At 29.9% G+C, this 20,903-nt stretch overlaps 2 protein-coding genes across 3 annotated transcripts; both read left to right on the top strand.

The window, feature by feature from the left end:
* The first annotated feature begins 265 nt into the window (after nt 1-265).
* LOC107855763 (probable purine permease 10) lies at nt 266-5,887 on the top strand. 2 transcript variants are annotated; one of them, XM_047406755.1, is made up of 2 exons: nt 266-415; nt 4,629-5,887. In XM_047406755.1, the coding sequence occupies exons 1-2, from the start codon at nt 295-297 to the stop codon at nt 5,708-5,710; spliced, it is 1,203 nt and encodes a 400-aa protein (XP_047262711.1). In that variant the 5' UTR covers nt 266-294; the 3' UTR covers nt 5,711-5,887. The 2 variants fall into 2 exon arrangements, with proteins under 2 accessions (XP_047262711.1, XP_047262712.1); XM_047406756.1 differs by lacking the exon at nt 266-415 and adding an exon at nt 2,862-3,113.
* A 6,313-nt stretch (nt 5,888-12,200) lies between these two features.
* On the top strand, nt 12,201-14,561 carry LOC107855785 (purine permease 21). The gene is made up of 2 exons (XM_016700781.2): nt 12,201-12,425; nt 13,234-14,561. The coding sequence occupies exons 1-2, from the start codon at nt 12,284-12,286 to the stop codon at nt 14,325-14,327; spliced, it is 1,236 nt and encodes a 411-aa protein (XP_016556267.2). The 5' UTR covers nt 12,201-12,283; the 3' UTR covers nt 14,328-14,561.
* The last annotated feature ends 6,342 nt before the right edge of the window (nt 14,562-20,903 follow it).

Genomic DNA, 20,903 nt, shown 5'->3' with positions numbered 1-20,903 from the left:
AGTGCATACACTGTGATACACTAGGGACCAAATCATTGAAATAATAATAAATAAATAAATAATTGTTTTTAATTTGGTATTTACCCAACAAATTCAAATTTAGGCTGATATAAGACCTACTAAAGAGAAACGACCTCAAGTAATTTTATTCACACTAACCCGATCCAACTGAGCGGTAAGAAAAAGGTAATCCTTATATAATATATTAGGGGAGCAAAATGTAGAAAGAGAAATGTTGGTGTACTTATTTATAATAAACATTTGTCTTTATGCTTCTATAAGTAAGTTAGCAAAATGGGGCATCTATACTTATACTTCACAACTTCACTAAATAAAAAGAAGAAAACGGATTCTCCAACATTTAAGGCGTACGTCACCATGGAAGGAGCTCATGAAAAGCTGCTGCATCTCTCTTGTCAGTTACACCTCTTCTTCTTCTTTTCAATAAATTTGATACAAAAATAAATTAAAAAAATCCAGTACAAATCAATTACTACTACTTGTTTTCTTGAATTATACTCTTATTATAACTATTTATTTATCTCTAAACCTAGTCCAATTTCTACTGTATTGGATAAGAACTTCTGAATATAGCTCTTTATCATTATGGATAGTCCCATTAGTTTATTCATTCAAATATGCTCTTCATTCTTTGTCCTACCAAGAATTAGTTCAGTACTCCTTCCATCCCATTTTATGTGTCGTCATTTGATCGGGCACGAAGTTTAAGAAATAACTTGATACTTTATCCGTTTAAAAAAGAATGACCTACTTTACTTTTTGATCCGTTTAAAAAAGAATAACTCCTCTCCTTTTTTTATAATACTTTAATTAGTAATACATTTGACACAACTTTAATTTAAGATCATCAGATTCAAAAGTCTTCCTTATCTTCTTAAATGTTGTGTTAAGTCAAAGTAAATCATTCTTTTTTTAAATGGAGGGAGTAATATTTATCAAATTATCCTTTATCAAAAAATGTGCTACTATTTTTTTATTTTAATTAAGTGGATCTAATAAGGATAATAATTAAGTGGATCTAATAAGGATAAAAGTGTAATTATATTTTTAAATATTTATCAAATAAGAAACATGTCATTTCTTTTGGGACAAACTAAAAAGAAAATGATAATACATAAAATGGGACGTAGGAAATATTATTTTTAAGCTTTTAGCACTGTGCACCGAATAGAGTTTATTTTTTATAAGAAAAAAATGAATTTAGTATTTATAAGTTAGGTAAAGAGTAGCAAAAGTTATATTCTTCTTGGTTCCACGAAAGGATGATGATGTAATATATTCGAAAGGATTTAACTTAGAATATATTGTTTTATTCTTTTTCTTTATTTGAAAGGATTTAATTTATGGATGGATGAGAAAATAATATTACGTGTAGATTTGGTAAGATATCGATGTCTAGGGAGCACCACTAGCAATATGGATAGAGAATCTCTTTTTCTTAAAATCAGTACGCATTTGGAATCTTCAAATCCAAATGGTTAATAGAGGAATTAAGCTACTAATAATACACTATACTCCGAACACCTCATGAGTTTTATTTTATTTTTGATAATTGTGGTGTTCGGAACTTCAAGTCAATTACATGTACCTCGATTAATTTCATGATTTACATTCTGTCCATCAAGATTAAAACAAATAAGAATAAATCACCTAATATTTTATTTTGCTGACATTAAACGTGAAATCTCATAATTAATACTCAAACGCATAATTGATGACTAGGCTAACTTTTTATTGATATTGTAACCATGTGATTGTCCTCTTTGGACTACTTATTAAGGATATAGAAGCACAATAACTTTAGTTTTATTACTATCTTCGTCTCATTTTATATGTCATTAATTTCTTTTTTATTCGTCTCAAAAGGAATGTAATTTTTTCTTATTTAATAACTATTTAATGACATAATTTCTATTTTATTCTTAGTGGATCCCACTTTATAAGAAAAGACAATTAAAAAATAAATTTTAAGAGGATAATTTTGTAAACTTTACAAAGTCATTATTTATTTCTTAAACTCTATGTCTGATCAAATGACGACACATAAAATTAAACGACTAGAGTATAAATGAGGTACAAAAATGAAAAATTGTGAAGAGAACTATAAATGAAAATCAATTAATAAAGTAAAAGCTTAGATACACCAACTTAGCTGCTAAAATCGCAAAAAGCAATTGATTCTTCACAAGAATAAGATGTAGATGGGGGTGAGTTTTTATACGGCACACATGAAGAAGACGTGCTATTATCATTTACTCAACTCAACCAATCAACACAACTTTCACTTATATATTAACATAAATATATGGTACAACACGTAGTGAACTTTAGAACCTTTTTCGAAGGAAAAAGAAACATCAGAATTTTTTCAAGATTCAATTATTTTGTGGTTGGGACATCATGGTACTGTCCTTCTCAGATAAGACTTAAAGAGTATTTACTTTGCTTTTTGACAGTTTGACTGCAGCTCACCAGCTCCCATTCCACCCTTACATCTTTTCTTTTATGATATTTTGTTGAACCAACTAATTTTTATGCATTTAAAAAAGAATATTTTTAAAAATATTTTTTATTAACTTTTCACCTCACATGCTTAAAGTCATAAAGATTAAAAATATTTTGTTACATTTTACTTTTTTAATTTAAGACCATCAAAGTCTTATTTATTTTCTTTAAAATTCACATTAAATTAAAATCAGACAAGCAAATTAAAATAAAAAATATTTTATTTTTTTATCATCAACTTTTTTTAAAATGTCATCAGAAGAAAATAAGCTACGACAATATGTTAGAAAATTTAGGCTGATATATGACCTAGTGCCCCATTCTATGACTCAAGCTCACAAAATCTGATTCACCTTAACACTGATGGTGTAGAAAAAAGTAATAGAATATATATTGGGGGAGTAAAATGTATAAAAAGAAATGTTGGTGTACTTATAATAAACATTTGTCTTTGTGCTTCTATAAGTAAGTTAATATAGAATAGGGTGTCCCTAGTTCACATGATAAAAAGTAGAAAACGATTTCTCCAACATTTAAGGCGTACGTTACCATGGAAGGAGCTCATGAAAAACTGCTACATCTCTCTTGTCAGTTCTTCTTCTTCTTCTTCTTATCAATCTATTTGTCATCTGTGTTATCATAGAGGCGGAGTCAGAGGGGTGTAAGGGAATAAAACCTCTTCGTAGAAAACTTATAGTACTATGTTGTGGAAAAATCGATTACTTTTTTTTGTGTGTGTATATAGAAGTTTGTTGAATCTCCTTTGACATGAGAATTTTTTCCTTTTGAATTCCTGGTTAAATTAGGCATGTATGCTAGTATATATTTCTTAAACAAAATGGGACTTTCATTGATTTTGGTTACTGTTTGTCATATGCATACACCACTTCTTCTTCCTATTATGGAGTAGCTGAAAAGTCTATGTTGTAATTCTTTCGTACATGTAAAAAGTTTTACTCTATAGAAAATGAATGAATTTTTAATGGTTCCACCATACCCAACATCTTCCATGCCAAATATGGATGGAAATGTTCAAGCACTTTGCCCACTTCTTCGGACGAAAATGGTTTTTCCGGATCGTTAATATAAAGATCTTTAGTAAAAATGATACTCTATAAAACTTTAAAAAATAATTGTGATACAAAACCAATTTTCCAGTACATATCAATTACTACTCTACTTGTTTTTTTGTACTATACTCTTATTATCTCTAAATCTGATCCAATTGATCAATTATTGGATAATAACTTCAGAATAGATTTCTTTTATCTCTGTGGATAGTCCAAAGAATTAATTTATTCATTCAAATACGCTCTTCATTCTTTCCTCTTTCCTCGAATTAGTTTGGTAATATTATTTTTAGCACTGTTTATCGAATGGAACATTATTTTTTATTAAAAAAATGATTATAGTATTTAGAAGTTAGGTAAAAAGTTCCAAAAGTTTTATTCTTCTTGGTAGCTGATGTAATATATTCAAAAGGATTAAAATTTAAATTTTTATTCTTTTCGTTTATTTAAAAAGATTTAATTTAGGAGTAGATGAGAAAATAATATTACGTGTGGCTTTGGTATGAGATTGATGTCTACTAGAAATATGGATAGAATCTCTTTTTCTTGAAGTTATATTACACATTCTGAATCTTCAAATCCAAATGGTTAATGGTGGAATAAAGGAGGTTTCCAATTAAGCTACTAATAATATACTAATTCTAACATCTGAAACTTTTTATTCAGACCGTGATCATTAGATTGTCCTTTTTGGACTAATGATTAAGGAATAAGCAAAGTATATAGAAGCACAATTATTTTCTTACTTGATTAAGCAGGGGTAGGGGTAGGGGCCGTAGCAAAGTTAGAAATTTCATTACTCTTATTCAAAATTTTAATATGAAAAGTAGTGTGAACTATATACTCACTATAATAATCTATATATACAATAAATGGTGTTCAACCAACCACCCTTCATTACACGGTAAAAGTTTTGGTAGCCAATTGACTGAGCTGCTAAGATGGCGAAAAACAATTGCTTATTCAAAAGAATTAAATGTCAATTCTGATTGATATTTGTCTGTTTTTCTGTTGCCCTGTTTCATTTGGCAGTTGAAGAAGCAGAGGGAAATGAAGAAACCAACAGCAGGCTTCAATCAAGTAAATTCATATTATGGCTCCAATTATTTGTCTTCACATTTTTTGTCCTTGGTGGCCAAGCAGCTGGCACTCTGTTGGGCAGAGTATACTATGATCAAGGTGCCAAAAGCAGATGGATTGCTACATTGGCACAAACTGCTGGCTTTCCAATTCTCCTGCCTTTTCTTTGCTATCCTTCACCCAAAAATCACGATGATCAACAACTTAGCATTGATCACCAGTCTTCTGTACTTGTTCGCGCTTCGGTTTACATCTTCCTTGGCTTATTTCAAGTAGCAAACTCCATGTTGTTTACAGTTGGTGTGCAGTACCTTCCCGCCTCTACTTATTCCCTGATTTCCGGTTCTCAATTGGCGTTCAACGCTCTCACTTCCTTCCTCCTCAATGGACAAAAAATCACGCCAATTATCTTGAACTCCGTCGTGCTTCTCTCCTTTTCATCCTCTGCTATCATTTTCCAAGATAAGACGGGTGATGGCGGAGAAATATCTCATAAATCTCTGTTAATCGGATTTGCAGCTACAACTTTGGGGTCTCTAGGTTACGCCTTGCAGTTCTCGTTAACAGAACTCGCGTTCCAAAAGGTCTTCAAAAGTGGCACGTTAAAAGTTGTCATGAAAATGTCATTTAACATCGGTATGTTAGTGACAATTGCTTCGCTGACGGGGCTTTTCGCGAGCGGTAACTGGAGGGATTTGGAGAAGGAAATGAGGGAGTATCGAACGGGGAAATTGTCCTATGTTATGAACTTGGTTTGTACTGCTATTGCCTGGCAGTTATATGCTGTAGGTTCAGTTGGATTGGTTTTCAAGGCATCTTCATTGTTCTCAAATGTGATCATCAATTTGGGAACTACAATTGTGCCAATATTTGCAATGATATTCTTGAAAGATGAGATGAGTGGATTGAAGGTGTTTTCATTGTTATTGGGGTTATGGGGATATGCATCATATATCTATCAACATTATCTGGATGATTTAGAAGCAAAAGCAAGTGAAGTTAAATCCTTAGCTGAGGAGGAGGGTAATTTTTAATAAGCTTTCATTAAAGGAACTTAATTATCTGAACGATTAGCTCCCTAACTTAGGTTGATAATTCAATATGTAAATTTTTAGGTTAATATTTAATCATGTAAATTTAAGATTTCGTGTAAGTTGAACTGCTGTTTATATATTGGATTAGCCTGTGGGCTAGGGCGATGTATTTGGGAATCTTTTGTCTTTTTATCTGTCTGTTTCTATTTTTATCTGCAATGGAGAAGAAGGCAACACACGCTTTGTATTGAATTCCAACATTAAAATTAATAAGTAGTATTGTGTTAGGTTTATCACTTATATATAATCAATAATTAAGAAAAAATCATATGTATGTTGTTTCAAGATAATTTTTTAATACATACTAAATAACTTTTTTAATGCAAGTTTGAGCTTGTGAATAACTTATAGAGTGGGAATTGTACAAGTCAAAGACCAACTATAGCCATCCATTTTCCTCATAAATCTTGTTAATTGGAGAGAGTGGGGATTGTACAAGTCGAAGACCAACTATAACCATCCATTTTCCTTACAAATCTTGTTAATTAGAGTGTGGACAGTATAATATAAGGGTACAACATCAATGGACTAAGAATACCATGTGAAGAAATGAATCTTATTCTAATTGAACCCAAAAATTGGCTTATATGGTGACAATTATTCAAGTTCCTGAGACTAATTGCCAATTCTTTTTTCGCACGTGGGGCACTTAGTAGGCCTTTGGCCTGTCTTCTACAGAAGAAAAGCATATTATGAGTAAATGGAGAGGAAAGATCTCCAGAGATTCTTTATCTCATTCCATTTTAGTGGCTCAATCAGTAACTAATAAAAAAAAAATTATTTTTTTTAAAAAATTATTCTATTTTAGTAAAAATGGTAATATTTGGCTATAGGAATTCCAAATAAAATTTTCACTCCTTAATTCTCTTACAAAATTTTAAAAACAACTCCAATTATATTTATGATCAAATATAATTTTAATTCTAACTTCAACTCTAACTTCAAAAAGAATTATAGTTTTAATTGAGCATGAAAAGAGTCAAGAAGTGGGGACGAGGGATGGAGGTGAGTTTTTAATTTTTATACGTCACATATGAAGAAGACGTGCTATTGTCATTTACTCAACTCAACCAACTAACACAACAATTTTCACATATATTAACAAAACTATATGGTATAACTTTTACCCAACTTTAGAACCTTTTTCGAAGGAAAAAGAAACATTAGAATCTTTTCAAGATTCAATTATCTAGTGGTTGGGACCTCATGGCACTGTCCTCCTCAGATAGTTTTTACTTTACTTAGACTGCAGCTCACCAGCTCCCATTCCAGCCTTACATCTTTTATCTTCTGATATTTTGTTGAATCAATTAATTTTTGTACATTTAAAAAATAATATTTTTTAATAACTCTTCACCTGACACGCTTAAAATTATTAAGATTAAAACTATTTGATATATTTCACATCATCTTTAATTTAAGACTACTAAAATCTTATTTATTCTCTTTAAATTTCGTATTAAGTTAAAATCAGACAAGTAAATTAAAATGAAAAAAAAAAGTTTATATTATCTAACTTTATTCAGAATATCATAGAAAGTCATCAAGAGAAAATAAGCTACGACAATCTGTTAGATATTTAACGTATGTTAGCATGAAGGATCAAAGTTGCACACTTAGATTAATTAAAGGTTAAATGTGCTTACTAAAATAACATAAAGATAAAAAATAGAATAACCTAATAAACGAGGGGCTAAAATCATTTTCCCTTATCCAAGGAAGTGAAATTATTGAGAGAGAAAATAGGAAGAGTTTGAGTGTGAACTGAAAACTGAAGAGTGATTATAGGAATGATAGGATTTGCGTGTTACTGATGGATTAGGACAATAAGAGAGAAGAAAAGAAAATCATTTTATGCTGTTTTAAATATATTCTCATTAATGGTTGAGTGGTTGGGAGGTGGGTTTTCCACGGATCGAATTTAGCTTTTATTTGTCGCTTCACAATGAGCTCGTCGTATGTGGCTTGCCTAGTGCAGTTGCGTATATCTCATGTGTAATTTGCAAGCTATTGCTTAGTGAGCAGTTTACCACAAAGTGCTCGCTCAAATGACAAAAACTGTGGCGGAGATTGTGGATTCGTATGGAGTTCCAAAAAAAAAAATTCTTTTATGAAAGCAAATATAGCTGATCCAATTTGCTAATTGAGTATGTCTGCTAATATTTTTGTAAATTGGTTTAAAACATGTATAGTTATTCACTCTACTTTTTAGGCAAATGAGCCATATTAATGATGAATAGTTTGGTAAGTATAAACTTAGGGTAACTAGAAGAATTTTCTACTTCTACTTTACAATCTAGAAAAATTACTATTTTGAAAAAACACTTGATCAAAACATGCTAATCCATCTATTATAACACGATAACAATAATATGCTTAATGTAATTTTATAAGTATAATATATTTTTAATTAGTCGTACACAATTATATTCATATCTTATAAAAATAAAAAAGCTATTTTAATAGATCCTCCATACAAAAGACACATATAAAAAATAAATATATATAAAGAAAATACAATGATGAAAACCCATTCTAAGCATTCGTCATTCATATGGTGTCGTTATAACTCATTTCCCTCTCTCCCCACCTAGTTAACGCCGTAACATGTTGGTCCACTTTTTTTTTCATTTTTATTAAATCTATGTCTCACCAATTGTCTTCTAAAGTCTAACCATCGAGGATGACGTGTGGTAGAGTGTAATAAAAATAATAATATCTGTATTATTAATATTTTATTTGATATAATTTATTATTCTATGTATTATCAATATGTATTTTATTTGATATTAAGGAGTGTATTATTAATGCATGGAAATTTATGGGTATTATTAGTGTAATGAATCTAATACATGCATTAAATTGGTTAAAGTTATATTGTTCCTCAAAATTTTTTTCATATCCTTTCCACCTTATTTATGGGGAGTAATTTTGTAAAAAGAGAATTTTTTTAAGAAATTATATTATTAATATTAATTTTAATTCACCGAATCAAATACTACATAAAAAAATGCACGCATAACTAATACATCATATTTTACACTATTCTTATACACTTTATCATAAGCTTCCTAAGGGAGAGTTGCTTCGTGGTAAGCATTCTTCTCCTCCAATCCTAAAGTTATCGGTTTGAGTCACCAAAGAAACAAAAAGAATGAAAACTAGTAGGTTGTGATTTTTTAAATATTAAATTAAAATACTGCATAATCTTTTGTAAATGTTGTTAAAATATTGTATAGTTTTGAAATCATCTCTTTAACGATTTTTCATGGACATCAATTTTTTTTTTTTTTTAAAAAAAATTAATTAAAATATCAAATATCAAATATATATTAAAGTTTTTTATCAATAAAAATATAGTTAACTAAAGCAGAAATATTGGTTATCCGGTATCATTACTTATTTTTTACATAATCGTTGATATACACAACAATACAATATTCAAAATAAATGAAAAATTAACCCAAAAGAAGGAAACGAGACGGCAGAAACAAGATAGGAAAAAAGAGGAGGATTGTGTAATGCATTATATTTTTGACACGAATGAGTTACATGATGATAAATAATTTGGTAAAGATAAATAAGTTTTTGTAAGAACAATTTCATTTCGACAAAAGATGAATTTATACTTCTTTTAAGAGCCCGTCTATCGGAGAAACACTTCTTTTAGGAAATGAGCTTTTTAGTAAAGTGTTTTTTTTGAGAAAAAATAACTTTATTATGAAATATAAAGTAAATACAAGAAGTATAGAGAGGAAAGAGATGATACTTCTTTATTTCTTGGGGGATTCTTGAATAGTTTATTACAATGAAGAAAAATTTCTTTTATTTACAGGGGAAAATTAATCTTGGGGTTTCTAACTTTTTCATAAACAAACATTCACTATACATACATACATATATATATATATATAAAGTAGACATTTACTATATATGATACTATATTTATAACACTTCCCCTTGAATGTCTAATTGATAGATAATGTGCATCGTTAAAACCTTACTAGAAAAAATTCAGTGGAAAAAAAAATCTAGTGAAGGAAAAAGAGTACACATCTCTAATAATACGCATATAGGCTGCCTCATTAAAAACCTTACAAGGAAAATCCCGTGGGACAAAACCCCGTAAGGGAAAAAGAGTACAACACATATTAACTCCCCCTAATGGGAACATCCTTGAGCCTTTGCAGCCTAATCTTGTGCACCATCTTCTCGAAAGTTACAATTGGAGGAGAATTGATGAATAAATCAGTCACATTGTCACTTGAACGAATTCGCTGCACGTTAATATCACCATTCTTTTGGAGATCATGTGAATAGAAAAGCTTTGACTATATATGCTTCATATTCTATCTCCTTTTATGAATCCTCTATTAAGTCGTGTTATGCTTGCTGCATTATCTTCGTAAAAATCATGGGTGCTTTGTCACATTTCAAACCGTATTTTTTCTTGAATGAAATGTATTATGAACCTCAACCATACACATTCTTCATTAGCTTCATGAATAGCTATTATCTCAGCATGGTTCAATGAAGTGGTTAGATAAACTGCTTTGTATATCTTCAATATATGACAGTATCCCCACACGTGAACACATTTCATGTTTGAGATCGAGATTTATGCAGGTTAAATAAATAGCCAGCATTAGCATAATTAACAACATCAAGACTGCAATCTTTAGAATAATATAAGCCCATATCGGTAGTCTCTTTAGGTATCGTATGTATTTGATCACATTCCAATGTCTCCTAACAGGCGCAGGACTATACCTTGCTAACAAATTAATCGAAAAGGTTATATCAAGCCTTGTAATATTTGCAAGATACGTGAGTGCACCAATTGTACTAAAATATGGTACTTTATAACCAATCCAATTTGGTATATTTCTCATTTCAACAAATAATCTATTGCTTTGAAAACTCTCCAAGAGTTCCAACAATTTTCATATAAGGATTATAAATAAATTTCTTAGAAACTTTTATATGCTTCAAACATTTTGAATTCTTAAAAAGTTTTCATATAAATTTTGTCAAGTGACAATATTCAGCATGTTATGTGTGACATTTTCAAGTGTCTGGACTGCAAATCAAATAAATTTTTATGCTTACTAAAATCCTTCCTTTCATGCCACTTGATAAATATTTCTATGTTAGCATGCTTAAATAAATGTAGAATTCAGATTCTTGTAATCTTTTACAATATTGTGAGAATTTTGTATCAAAGATATTGATGATATAACATTTCATATCGGTTCATAATATGACATAATATTTTGAGATCTCATCACTTCATTATTTTCAAGTACCTGAACCTCTCATAAGATTTCATGAAGTGTTATATCGTAGGTTCTTCAAGAGCACATTGCTTTCTTATTATGATTATTTGCTCATTATTTTTCAAGGATTATTTCATTTAGAACCGATTGGTCTACCATGTTTCATGCATGCGTAGACTTTGTCCTTTAAGGACACAAAATAGGAGCACTTGCAGCTTAAATATAAAAAGCTTTCGACATTTGACTTGAATTATCTTTTTAATTAGGATCTGATGATAATTCCTAACATATTTCATAGCTGCTTGTAATCTCCCCCTTATGTTAGGAAAATTAACATACATCCTCCATCTTCTTTGAGGAATTTATTTTTGTGCATTATGGTATGTTCATTAATCGTATACCGCACATCAAAACTATTAGATGGACAACGTGTGGTTCCTGACTCAGAACTAACTTTGAGGGGAAATTAATCATAATTTATTGATTTAATGCATACAAGTACTTTTGTATATAATATTTCATATTTCAAACCAATACATGAAGCATTGTTCTCATTAGCAATAGTTCAGCTATTTATCGAAGACAATCAATGCTTAACCATCATCATCAAGATGAATTGTCTTGATTACACAATTTGAATGTTATGCTCTTAACTCAATTTTATTGAGCAAGCAATTTTATGAATGTCAATCTGCAAGTTGACAATAAATGTACATGTGATCATCTTATTGATGCATCTTAATAGATCACATGATGGGTGAACGAACCCTAATTCACTTTTTATACTTTTCAAATTTTAAGGGATCCAATCCCAAAATTAGTTGGTCCAACCAACTTATCACAAGAACAAGCAGCATTCAAAGTTCATGAAGAATTTTCTAATTCTTCAATATATGTTTAATACTTAGTATGCACATCTTTGGGATGTCGCAATCATTTATGTCAATTTATGAACTTTTAGTTTAGCAAATTTCAAGTTTATCACGACATGTACCTTTTACTTTAGTAAATTTCATATTTATTATTACATGAATAAATCTTAAATTTACTACTGAAGAAGTAAATTTCAAACGTTATTAAATAGTTTTCACATAAAAAAAAATAACATTTTTATAAAGACGAATAAAAAACTAGACGAAGGAATATTTATTACTAGATCAAAAAAATCATTTTCCTCGTTGCAGACAACTTGTTTAATGAGAAAATTGAAACACACCCATAATGTACATTCATCTTGATGCTCCTTTCCAGTATAAAGTCAAAGAATGGGGTACACATAGTACGCTGTTCACTAAATAAAAAGAAGAAAACGGATTCTCCAACATTTAAGGCGTACGTCACCATGGAAGGAGCTCATGAAAAGCTGCTGCATCTCTCTTGTCAGTTACACCTCTTCTTCTTATTATTAGGAAACATGTTTTATTTTCCCTTTTTGTTTGATCATTCTATATTTGAACAGTGGGTTACGATCCTTAGAGGGTAAAAGATTGGCTAGCAAAAGTTGTCGGCTCGAATTTGATAAGTGAAGAAATCTTAACCGTTCCATCGCACCCTACTTGTGTTTTCTTATATGTTTTATTTTTATATTATTCCTTGATCTCGAAATTCAGCTTAATTTATGAAGTAAATCCTTATTGAATTAGAACTTATGAACAGATTGGCTTCATCATTATCCACCGTCTAAAAAGTATAATGTATCATTCAAATATGATTGGCTTACAAAAGATTAAATTAGTAATTCCAAACACAACACTGTTTATCCTCTAGAAAGAAATTGTTTTTTTTTTTTAAAAGAATGCAATTTAGCACCCAGAAGTTAGGTGTTACTAAAAAATAACATTGCGTGAGGATTTGGTGAGAGATTGATGTATAGAGATAATTTGAATCTTCAAATCCAAATGGTTAATAGAGGAATAAAGAAAGTTTCCATTAGATTGTCCTTTTTGGAATAATGATCAACAATTACTTAACCATTTCATGCGTATGAATAAATAACTACTTAATCAATCATTGTTAATTAATATATATATTCCCTTAGCTTCGTTATATCACTTAACTACAATAAGTTATATCAGTTTAATATTTAGCATAAGAAAGTATACAGAGGTACAATTGTTTACAAGAATTAGAAGTCAATGTTGATTGAAATCTCTCTTTGTTATTGTGTTGCGCTGTTTCACTTGGCAGTTGATGAAACACAAGTGGCAGAATCATCTGAAATTGCAAAGAACAGTAGCCTTCAATCAAGTAAACTCATACAATGGCTTCAAGTATTTATCTTTACATTCTTTACTCTTGGTGGACAAGCAGCTGGCACTCTGTTGGGCAGAGTATACTATGAACAAGGTGCCAAAAGCAGATGGATTGCTACATTGGCACAAACTGCTGGCTTTCCATTTCTCCTGCCTTTTCTTTGCTATCCTTCACCCAAAAATCACGATGATCAACAACTTAGCATTGATCACCAGTCTTCTGTACTTGTTCGCGCTTCGGTTTACATCTTCCTCGGCTTATTTCAAGTAGCAAACTCTATGTTGTTTACAGTTGGTGTACAGTACCTTCCGGTCTCTACCTACTCCCTGATTTTCGGTTCTCAATTGGCGTTCACCGCGCTCACTTCATTCTTCCTCAACGGACAAAAGATGACCGCAATTATACTGAACTCCATCGTGCTTCTCTCCTTCTCATCCTCGGTTATCATTTTCCGAGATGAGACGGGTGATAGCGGAGAAATATCTCGGAAATCTCTGTTTATAGGATTTGCAGCTACCACTCTAGGGTCACTCGGTTACGCCTTGCAGTTCTCGCTAACAGAACTGGCGTTCCAGAAGGTCTTCAAAAGTGGCACGTTAAAAGTTGTCATGAAAATGTCGTTTTATATCGGTCTTTTGGTGACACTTACTTCTAGTATAGGGCTTTTCGTAAGTGACGAGTGGAATGATTTGGAAAAGGAAATGAGAGAGTTCAGATCAGGGAAATTGTCATACGTTATGAACTTGGTTTGGACTGCCGTTTCTTGGCAGTTATATGCTGTTGGTTCAGTTGGGTTGGTTTTCAAGGCTTCTGCTTTATTCTCAAATGTGATCATCAATTTGGGTGGTTCAGTTGGACCAATATTTGGAATGGTGTTCTTGAAAGAGAAAATGAGTGGGTTGAAGGTGCTTTCATTGTTATTAGGGCTATGGGGATATGCATCATATACATATCAACACTATCTTGATGATTTAGAGGCAAAAGCAAGTGAAGCTAAACCCTCAACTGAGGCAGGTGATAATTTTTAATAAGCCTCCCTGGTTCCCTCGTTCTAAGAATTTGAATGATAGTTATATATAGTAATGTTATCGAAAACTCTTGGAATTAGTTGTTCCTAAAGATTAATTACTACTATATATTGTGTATTCTTTCACATGAAAAGATTGATAAAAGTATAGTTCTAAGCTATTGGAGAGCCAAAGGTTTGTAATATGATTATAACCTTACGCTTTGCATAATATATATATATATCTCGAAATGAACTCCGGTCTCCATTATATGATCTCTTCGAAATTAATATTTAGTAGCTAGCTGCTCATATGTACTTCCTCATATGCTCCAATTTATCATTCGATATCGCTTGACTGAGCCTAATGTTTAGAAAATAAACAAGACTTTTGACACGTATGATATAAAATAACCCTTAGATATTGTTCCTAGACAGTGGTTGAAAGTACATTGTTGTTTGTGCATTGGATTTGCCTCTGGTTATGTATATTAATCATCATATTCCTTTAAACAAAATCATCAATCATAGCTTTGTCTGTTTCTTCATCTGTCTGTTTTCAAGTCTATGAAAAGTATCAAATACTAAATTCTTCTTTGGCTTATATGATGGCGATTGAAACCCAAAACTAATGAAAGTTGAGCAGATGGCATTAGTTTTAAGTTTATGTCCTCTGCTTTATTTGTCTGTTTTGCTGATTTATATACTGGATTTGCCTCTATCATTATTTAAGAATGACAAATCTGTTTCTTAAATAACTTGTCTGTTTTGACACAACACATCTCCTCATGGACTGAGCTTTGGTTAATTAAAAATTTTAATTGATAAGGCGGACAGTTAGATAGCTGAAAGAATTTGAGAATCAGGCTTCTAATACTTAAAGAAATTAATGACAATCATAAGGAAACAACAACTTACAGAAAATGTGAAAAATGTCATTTGTTTGTATATATACGCTGTTATATATCGTTAGGATTGCCGCTTCTTAAATGGTTGCAGGCTGATTCTAATATATTACTCCTTCCGTCCCAATTTATTTAGCCGTTAGACTCGACACAAGATTATAGAAAGAAAAAAATCTTTTTAAATTTGTGATTTGAAATATTCTTTAAGACTTTGACCATTTGTGGGTGTAAACACCTAATTTTTTACCAAACCTAAGTGTTTTTGCCATTTAGTGTTCAATTTCGTTTTAGGATCCAAATTAGATATTCTAAATTTAACTTATTTTTTACTAAATTTATTTTTAAAAATTTTAAAAAAAGACTACAAAAATAGAGTCACATTTTAAATAAGTTTCATTTTTTAGTTTTTATTTGTTTATTTATTTATTTTTAGAAAAAAAAAAAAAGAAATTTTTTTTTTTTCTACATTATATTTGTTTCTTCTTTCAATTTCTAATAAAGAATGGTGTGATATTAATTTTTCTTAATCATATTCCCAAGACTAGTTATTAGCTTATGTTATATTTTATTAGTTTTTAATTATTTTTATCTTAATAATAATAATAAAAAAATATATATATATAAAGAAACCTAAACTACCCAAACCACCCACAATTCCACTCCTAATTAACCTGCCCCACTTTCCCACACACACGACACAAACACATACACTATATAAACACATGCACACATGCACTTAAAAACAAAAAAAACACACACACGGAAAACAAAACAAAAAGCAAGAATTAGCAAAAAAAAAAAAAAAAACAGAAGAAAGAAAAAGATTAGAAAAAAAAAGAGAGGAAAAAGAGTTGTGAGTTGAGTTTGGTCTACTCGAGGTTTCCGTTCGGTTGTTTTGTTTGTCATCGAAGTCTCCAACGTAAAGGTCCATTCTTTACTTATATTTTGTTTGTAATTTCTAAGTTATTTGAATGAATTAAATAATCAAATCCTCTTACCTACGAGTATTGTAGGAAGTTTGGGATCATAATAAAAGTTTACATGATTCGCATTACATCTCGATGTTTCATTTTCTGTTAATATAAAGTTTGATTATATTGTTAATTAATTGATTATTTCGGGTAAAAATTGCTCGAAACCACTATTTAGTTTAGCGACATAACGAGTAGACAACAAGTTAAAGTTTGGGGTTTGATTCATGATTTTATGTCGCTCTCCGTTGTTTTGTTGTTAATTATTTTCACAAGAGATAACGTACATTGAGATTATATGAGACTTGATTCTAGCATTACTAAGTTGCTCAAATTTCACATGTGTTAACGAGTTATGAATCTTCGATGCTATAATATGATTCGGGAGTATTTTTATATTTTTGTATAGTTAAATTTAAATTAAAGTTGGTATCATAATATGCGCTTTCTTGCACTTCAATCTAAGTTACTGTCTAATTCAAATTATGTTTTTGGCGTAAAGTTCTTTTAATCATGTTTGTCTATGAGTTTATTTAAAATTTCAGTTACTAAGATCTTTTCTTACAGTGTGTTAACCTTACTATTTTAAGTTAGAATTTTATTAGCCTTTGAAGTTTTTGGCATGAAAATCCCCTTTCCATTTTAGCTTGTCTAATTCAATTTGTCATTATTAAATAGACATCTGCAAAGGAGTCCATTAACTATGTCACTATTTAATTTTTAATGTTACTAGTATTGATCATGATTTTATATGGAATTGTTTAAATATGGTTCAAATGCTTGTTCTCACTTTACTTTCTTTGGGTACGACGTGGTTCATTGAATGCATAGTTCATTATGACAGAGACATCACGAGTTTCTAATTATCTTTACTTTTACATTCTTCTCTAAATATGCTTAAGGCCCAATCATTAGTTAACGTGAAAAGTACAAGATGAGTTCCGAATTTATTCAAGACTCGTTGCTATTGAAAAAAGAGAGAGAGAACTCATTTGCAAGGAAGCGGACTTATAAAAGAACAAGTTAGGTTCCTAATCTCAAATAAATTAAGTTTTAATATACAAGCGAAAATTGACGATGAAGTTGGAAAGCCCTGATACCGACCACTCGTCATATTTAAATTAATTTACCATTTGAAACCAATTGAATTGGATTGGGGAGGTTTCAAACCCGTTAGGTGCTTATTTAGATTAGGAAAATAGGGACGACTTATAAATGTCGTAAAGGCGCGAGAAACGTGCCAAAATTTGTGGTGAGGCCGAAAAGTACTACTATCGGTAAGCCACACGTCAATATAATAAATAATTTCAAAATAAATTAAAAGCGGGAGGCAAACAACTTTTAGGTTAACAAATATTATAAATCCTAAAAAAAAAAAATTTAATTTAAGCCAGACGTAAGTCATTAAAGCAACCGTGCTAGAACCACGGGACTCGAGGGGTGCCTAACACCTTCCCCTCGGTCAACAGAATTCCTTATCCGGATTTCTAGTTCGCAGACGAAAAAATAAAGAGTCATTTCCTTTTGAATAGGGATTCAATAAGGTGACTTGGAACACCCAAACTCAATTCCAAGTGGCGACTCTGTAAGTAAAGTGATCCCTTTTCAAAACGTCGCTTTAATCGGAAAAACTGTTCTCTCCAAAACCAACTCCCTAGCGGGGTCGGATGCGGTGAAAAACAGGGGTGTGAAAGTGGGTAATAAACCTCTCCCAAGGGTAAAAATATTAATTTTAAAGTTGAATTCTTTGTAACTTATAAGAGAGTTCTTTTTGAAATAGACAAAACAAAAAAAACAAGTGTCACGTAAATTGAGAAAAATGACCATAAATTTATATAGGGAAAAAGCATCGTTTCTACCCTAAACTATACCCAAAAAGTCGAAGTCATACCTAAACTATACTAGTGACCTATTACACACCTAAATTATAAAAAAGTGAAACTATTTACACCCTGTCAAGCTACCACCACTTGCATGTGGTATAGTGTTTTACACGCGCTGCCACGTCAGCAACACGTCAGTAAAAAGTATCACTTTTTTATAGTTAAGGTGTGTAATAGGTCACTTATAAAGTTTAGGTGTGGATTCGACTTTTCGACTATAGTTTGGGTTGGAAACGATACCTTTTCCCTTAATGTTTTTAGCCATTTACTTTTGTTATTTAATAGGTTGGACGCGCCTAAAATAAGTGTAACACACACGCCTTAGAATGGGGGTCGCGAGAAGATAATAATATCACTTTCATATAGCTAAGGTGTGTAATAGGTTACTTATAAAATTTAGGTGTGGCTTCTCCACTATTGTTTTGTAATTTGTGCTTTGTCTTATTATTTTTAATCAATAACTAGTGATAATGGCCGCGCTTCGCGCGGTTAAAAATAACATTAGTAAATTTATATTAATAATACATATTGTCGCAGATTATTATAAAAAAAATATTTATTTTTATCTTACACCTGTGATAATTAATTATGTATAGTTAATTAAATTATAAATTCTTCCTTGTATTTCTGTATTTTGTTGGATAATAGAATTTTTATTTCTCTATAATTTTCTTTTATATATTTAAATGAAATAAAGATGAGATAAGAATTTAAAAAAAATTATGATCAATGAATACAAATTAAAAGAAAAATTTTAGTTATTGTTTTGTACTTCGTAATTAGTTATGTCAACTATTATTTCATAATTATGTTTTAGTGTTAGTTCTAGTTATCCATAGTTTAAAGAATTTGATATAATAAAAATTAGCATTGCTTCGAGTTTGAAAGTTCTATCTCAGCAAGAAAGATTGCAAGTTCTATTTCACTAAGAAAGGAGATATATATAATAAATATTGTTATCCTTCAACCTTTCATTGTTTATTGTTGCTCACGTAAAAAGGACCTCCCTCCCCCCGCTTATTTGAGAAGTTTAGAAAAGTTAGATAACGTTAAAAAAAATACTTTAAAAATTGTGCAATATATTTAGAAGAAAACATAACAATGTCATTAGTAGCTATCCACTTCTATTTCATCCTCTTCCGTAGTTACAAAGTTAGGTCTATGTATTTTTTACACCACATTCATGAAACTAATGAAATAAACTACATAAAACTTTAAAAAAGACAAAGCGTTCTATGTGAATGAAAGGATATCAAAACTAATGAAGTCTCCCCTTTTAATGAAAGGATATCTAATTTCATGTACATCAATCCTTTTATAAGATGATGAGAATACACTTAGAAATTAAAGATATAAAATAAAATAAAAAGAAAGAAAATAAACAAAAGAGAAAAAAGAAAATAACACACCATGAGATTCCAAAATTATATGAAGATATACTGAAATATAAATAGGCAGGACAAATGAATTGTGCACTTAATTATAAGTGATTAATTATATTTTTAAAAAATAATATTTAGGCATACTATATAAATGAGTATTGATACTATGTGGGTGAAACAATGATGTAATTAGATTTTATTGCATATAGTAGATAACTCTTTTAGATTATATTTAATTAGTCTTTAGACACGTGCATTGTACGTGTGTTTCAAATAGTAAATTTTTATAGATTCATAAAAAAGATTAAAATTCTATAAAAATATGTGTGCAATGAGAAATGCAATGCAATAACTATAAATAAATCTTTATAAGTATGATAAAAAGCACCAATTAAGGGGTGCATTTGAATGTTTAAAATTAATTCATAATTTTAACCAACAAATGTAAATTGTGAACTTTATTTAGTTATTAGCAAACCTTCAATAAAGTAAAAAATGACTAATTTGAGCCTAAATGAAAATATAGATTTACTGCAATTAAAAATTTATAAAAACTTAAATTAAAGAAGTTTAATGAAAAAAAAAAGAAAAAAGAAAATAACATAAAAGGAACCAAAAAAAGATAAAGGGGTCGAACAGTTAAAAGACTTAACACACATTGAACTTGTATTAAAAAATTGAAAGAGTAAACAAACCTTTTCATGATAAATAACAATTGTTTCATTATAATTGATATTTATATTTTTTTATATTTTAAAACTTTATGGCTTTAAATGTAAAAGAAATAAATATACCAGAAAATATAACCACTTTTGTAGAAGCCTAAAGGCACATATGACCATTTGAATAGAGTAATATTTATAATTTTTCATCCAAATTTATATTAGTTTCAATAAATACTTTATTTAGTATTTAGTCTAATATGATATGATTACTATCTATATTTAATTAGTATTTTATAATATTTTAATTTAATGTAGGAGTAAAATAAAAATTCAACTTTACACTTTGAAACTTACATCATCAATCGACAATAAAAGCAAAGAAAACACCATTCTAAATTCAACAATTGAGAAAGAGAAGTAGCAAATATAATAGAAAAAAAAATGTAAATAAATGAAAAAATAAAGAAATCCTAGCTTTGAAGAGTGTCATCTCACCTTCCACTTTCTCTTTAATTGAACAATGAATGTGGACAAAAATTTATTGATCATTAAAGAATTATTCTTTTTGACCTTTTTTCACTATTTTTCTTCTTTTCATCATTCACTTTAATTCTCTTGATTTTTTATTTTTATTTTTAATTAAAAACTCAATTATTACATTTAAAATTTCTAATCGAACATTTTTTCTCTTAAAGATTAAAAAACAAATCTGCCATGCTGTGAGACTTTTGTCAGGTTATTTTGGCAATAAATTCTTTATACAAATGAATTCTTTTGGTCAAAATAAAATAT

This window comes from Capsicum annuum, chromosome 2, assembly GCF_002878395.1.
Source record: "Capsicum annuum cultivar UCD-10X-F1 chromosome 2, UCD10Xv1.1, whole genome shotgun sequence".
In the NCBI taxonomy this organism is placed as follows: Eukaryota; Viridiplantae; Streptophyta; class Magnoliopsida; order Solanales; family Solanaceae; genus Capsicum; species Capsicum annuum.
This window is presented reverse-complemented; position numbering and strand designations above follow the sequence as displayed.

Coding starts and splice junctions, on each gene's coding strand:
- LOC107855763 (XM_047406755.1), top strand. CDS start 295: ATGGGGCATCTATACTTATACTTCACAACTTCACTAAATAAAAAGAAG. Junction 416..4,628: donor AAAGCTGCTGCATCTCTCTT/GTCAGTTACACC, acceptor TTCATTTGGCAG/TTGAAGAAGCAGAGGGAAAT.
- LOC107855785 (XM_016700781.2), top strand. CDS start 12,284: ATGCTCCTTTCCAGTATAAAGTCAAAGAATGGGGTACACATAGTACGC. Junction 12,426..13,233: donor AAAGCTGCTGCATCTCTCTT/GTCAGTTACACC, acceptor TTCACTTGGCAG/TTGATGAAACACAAGTGGCA.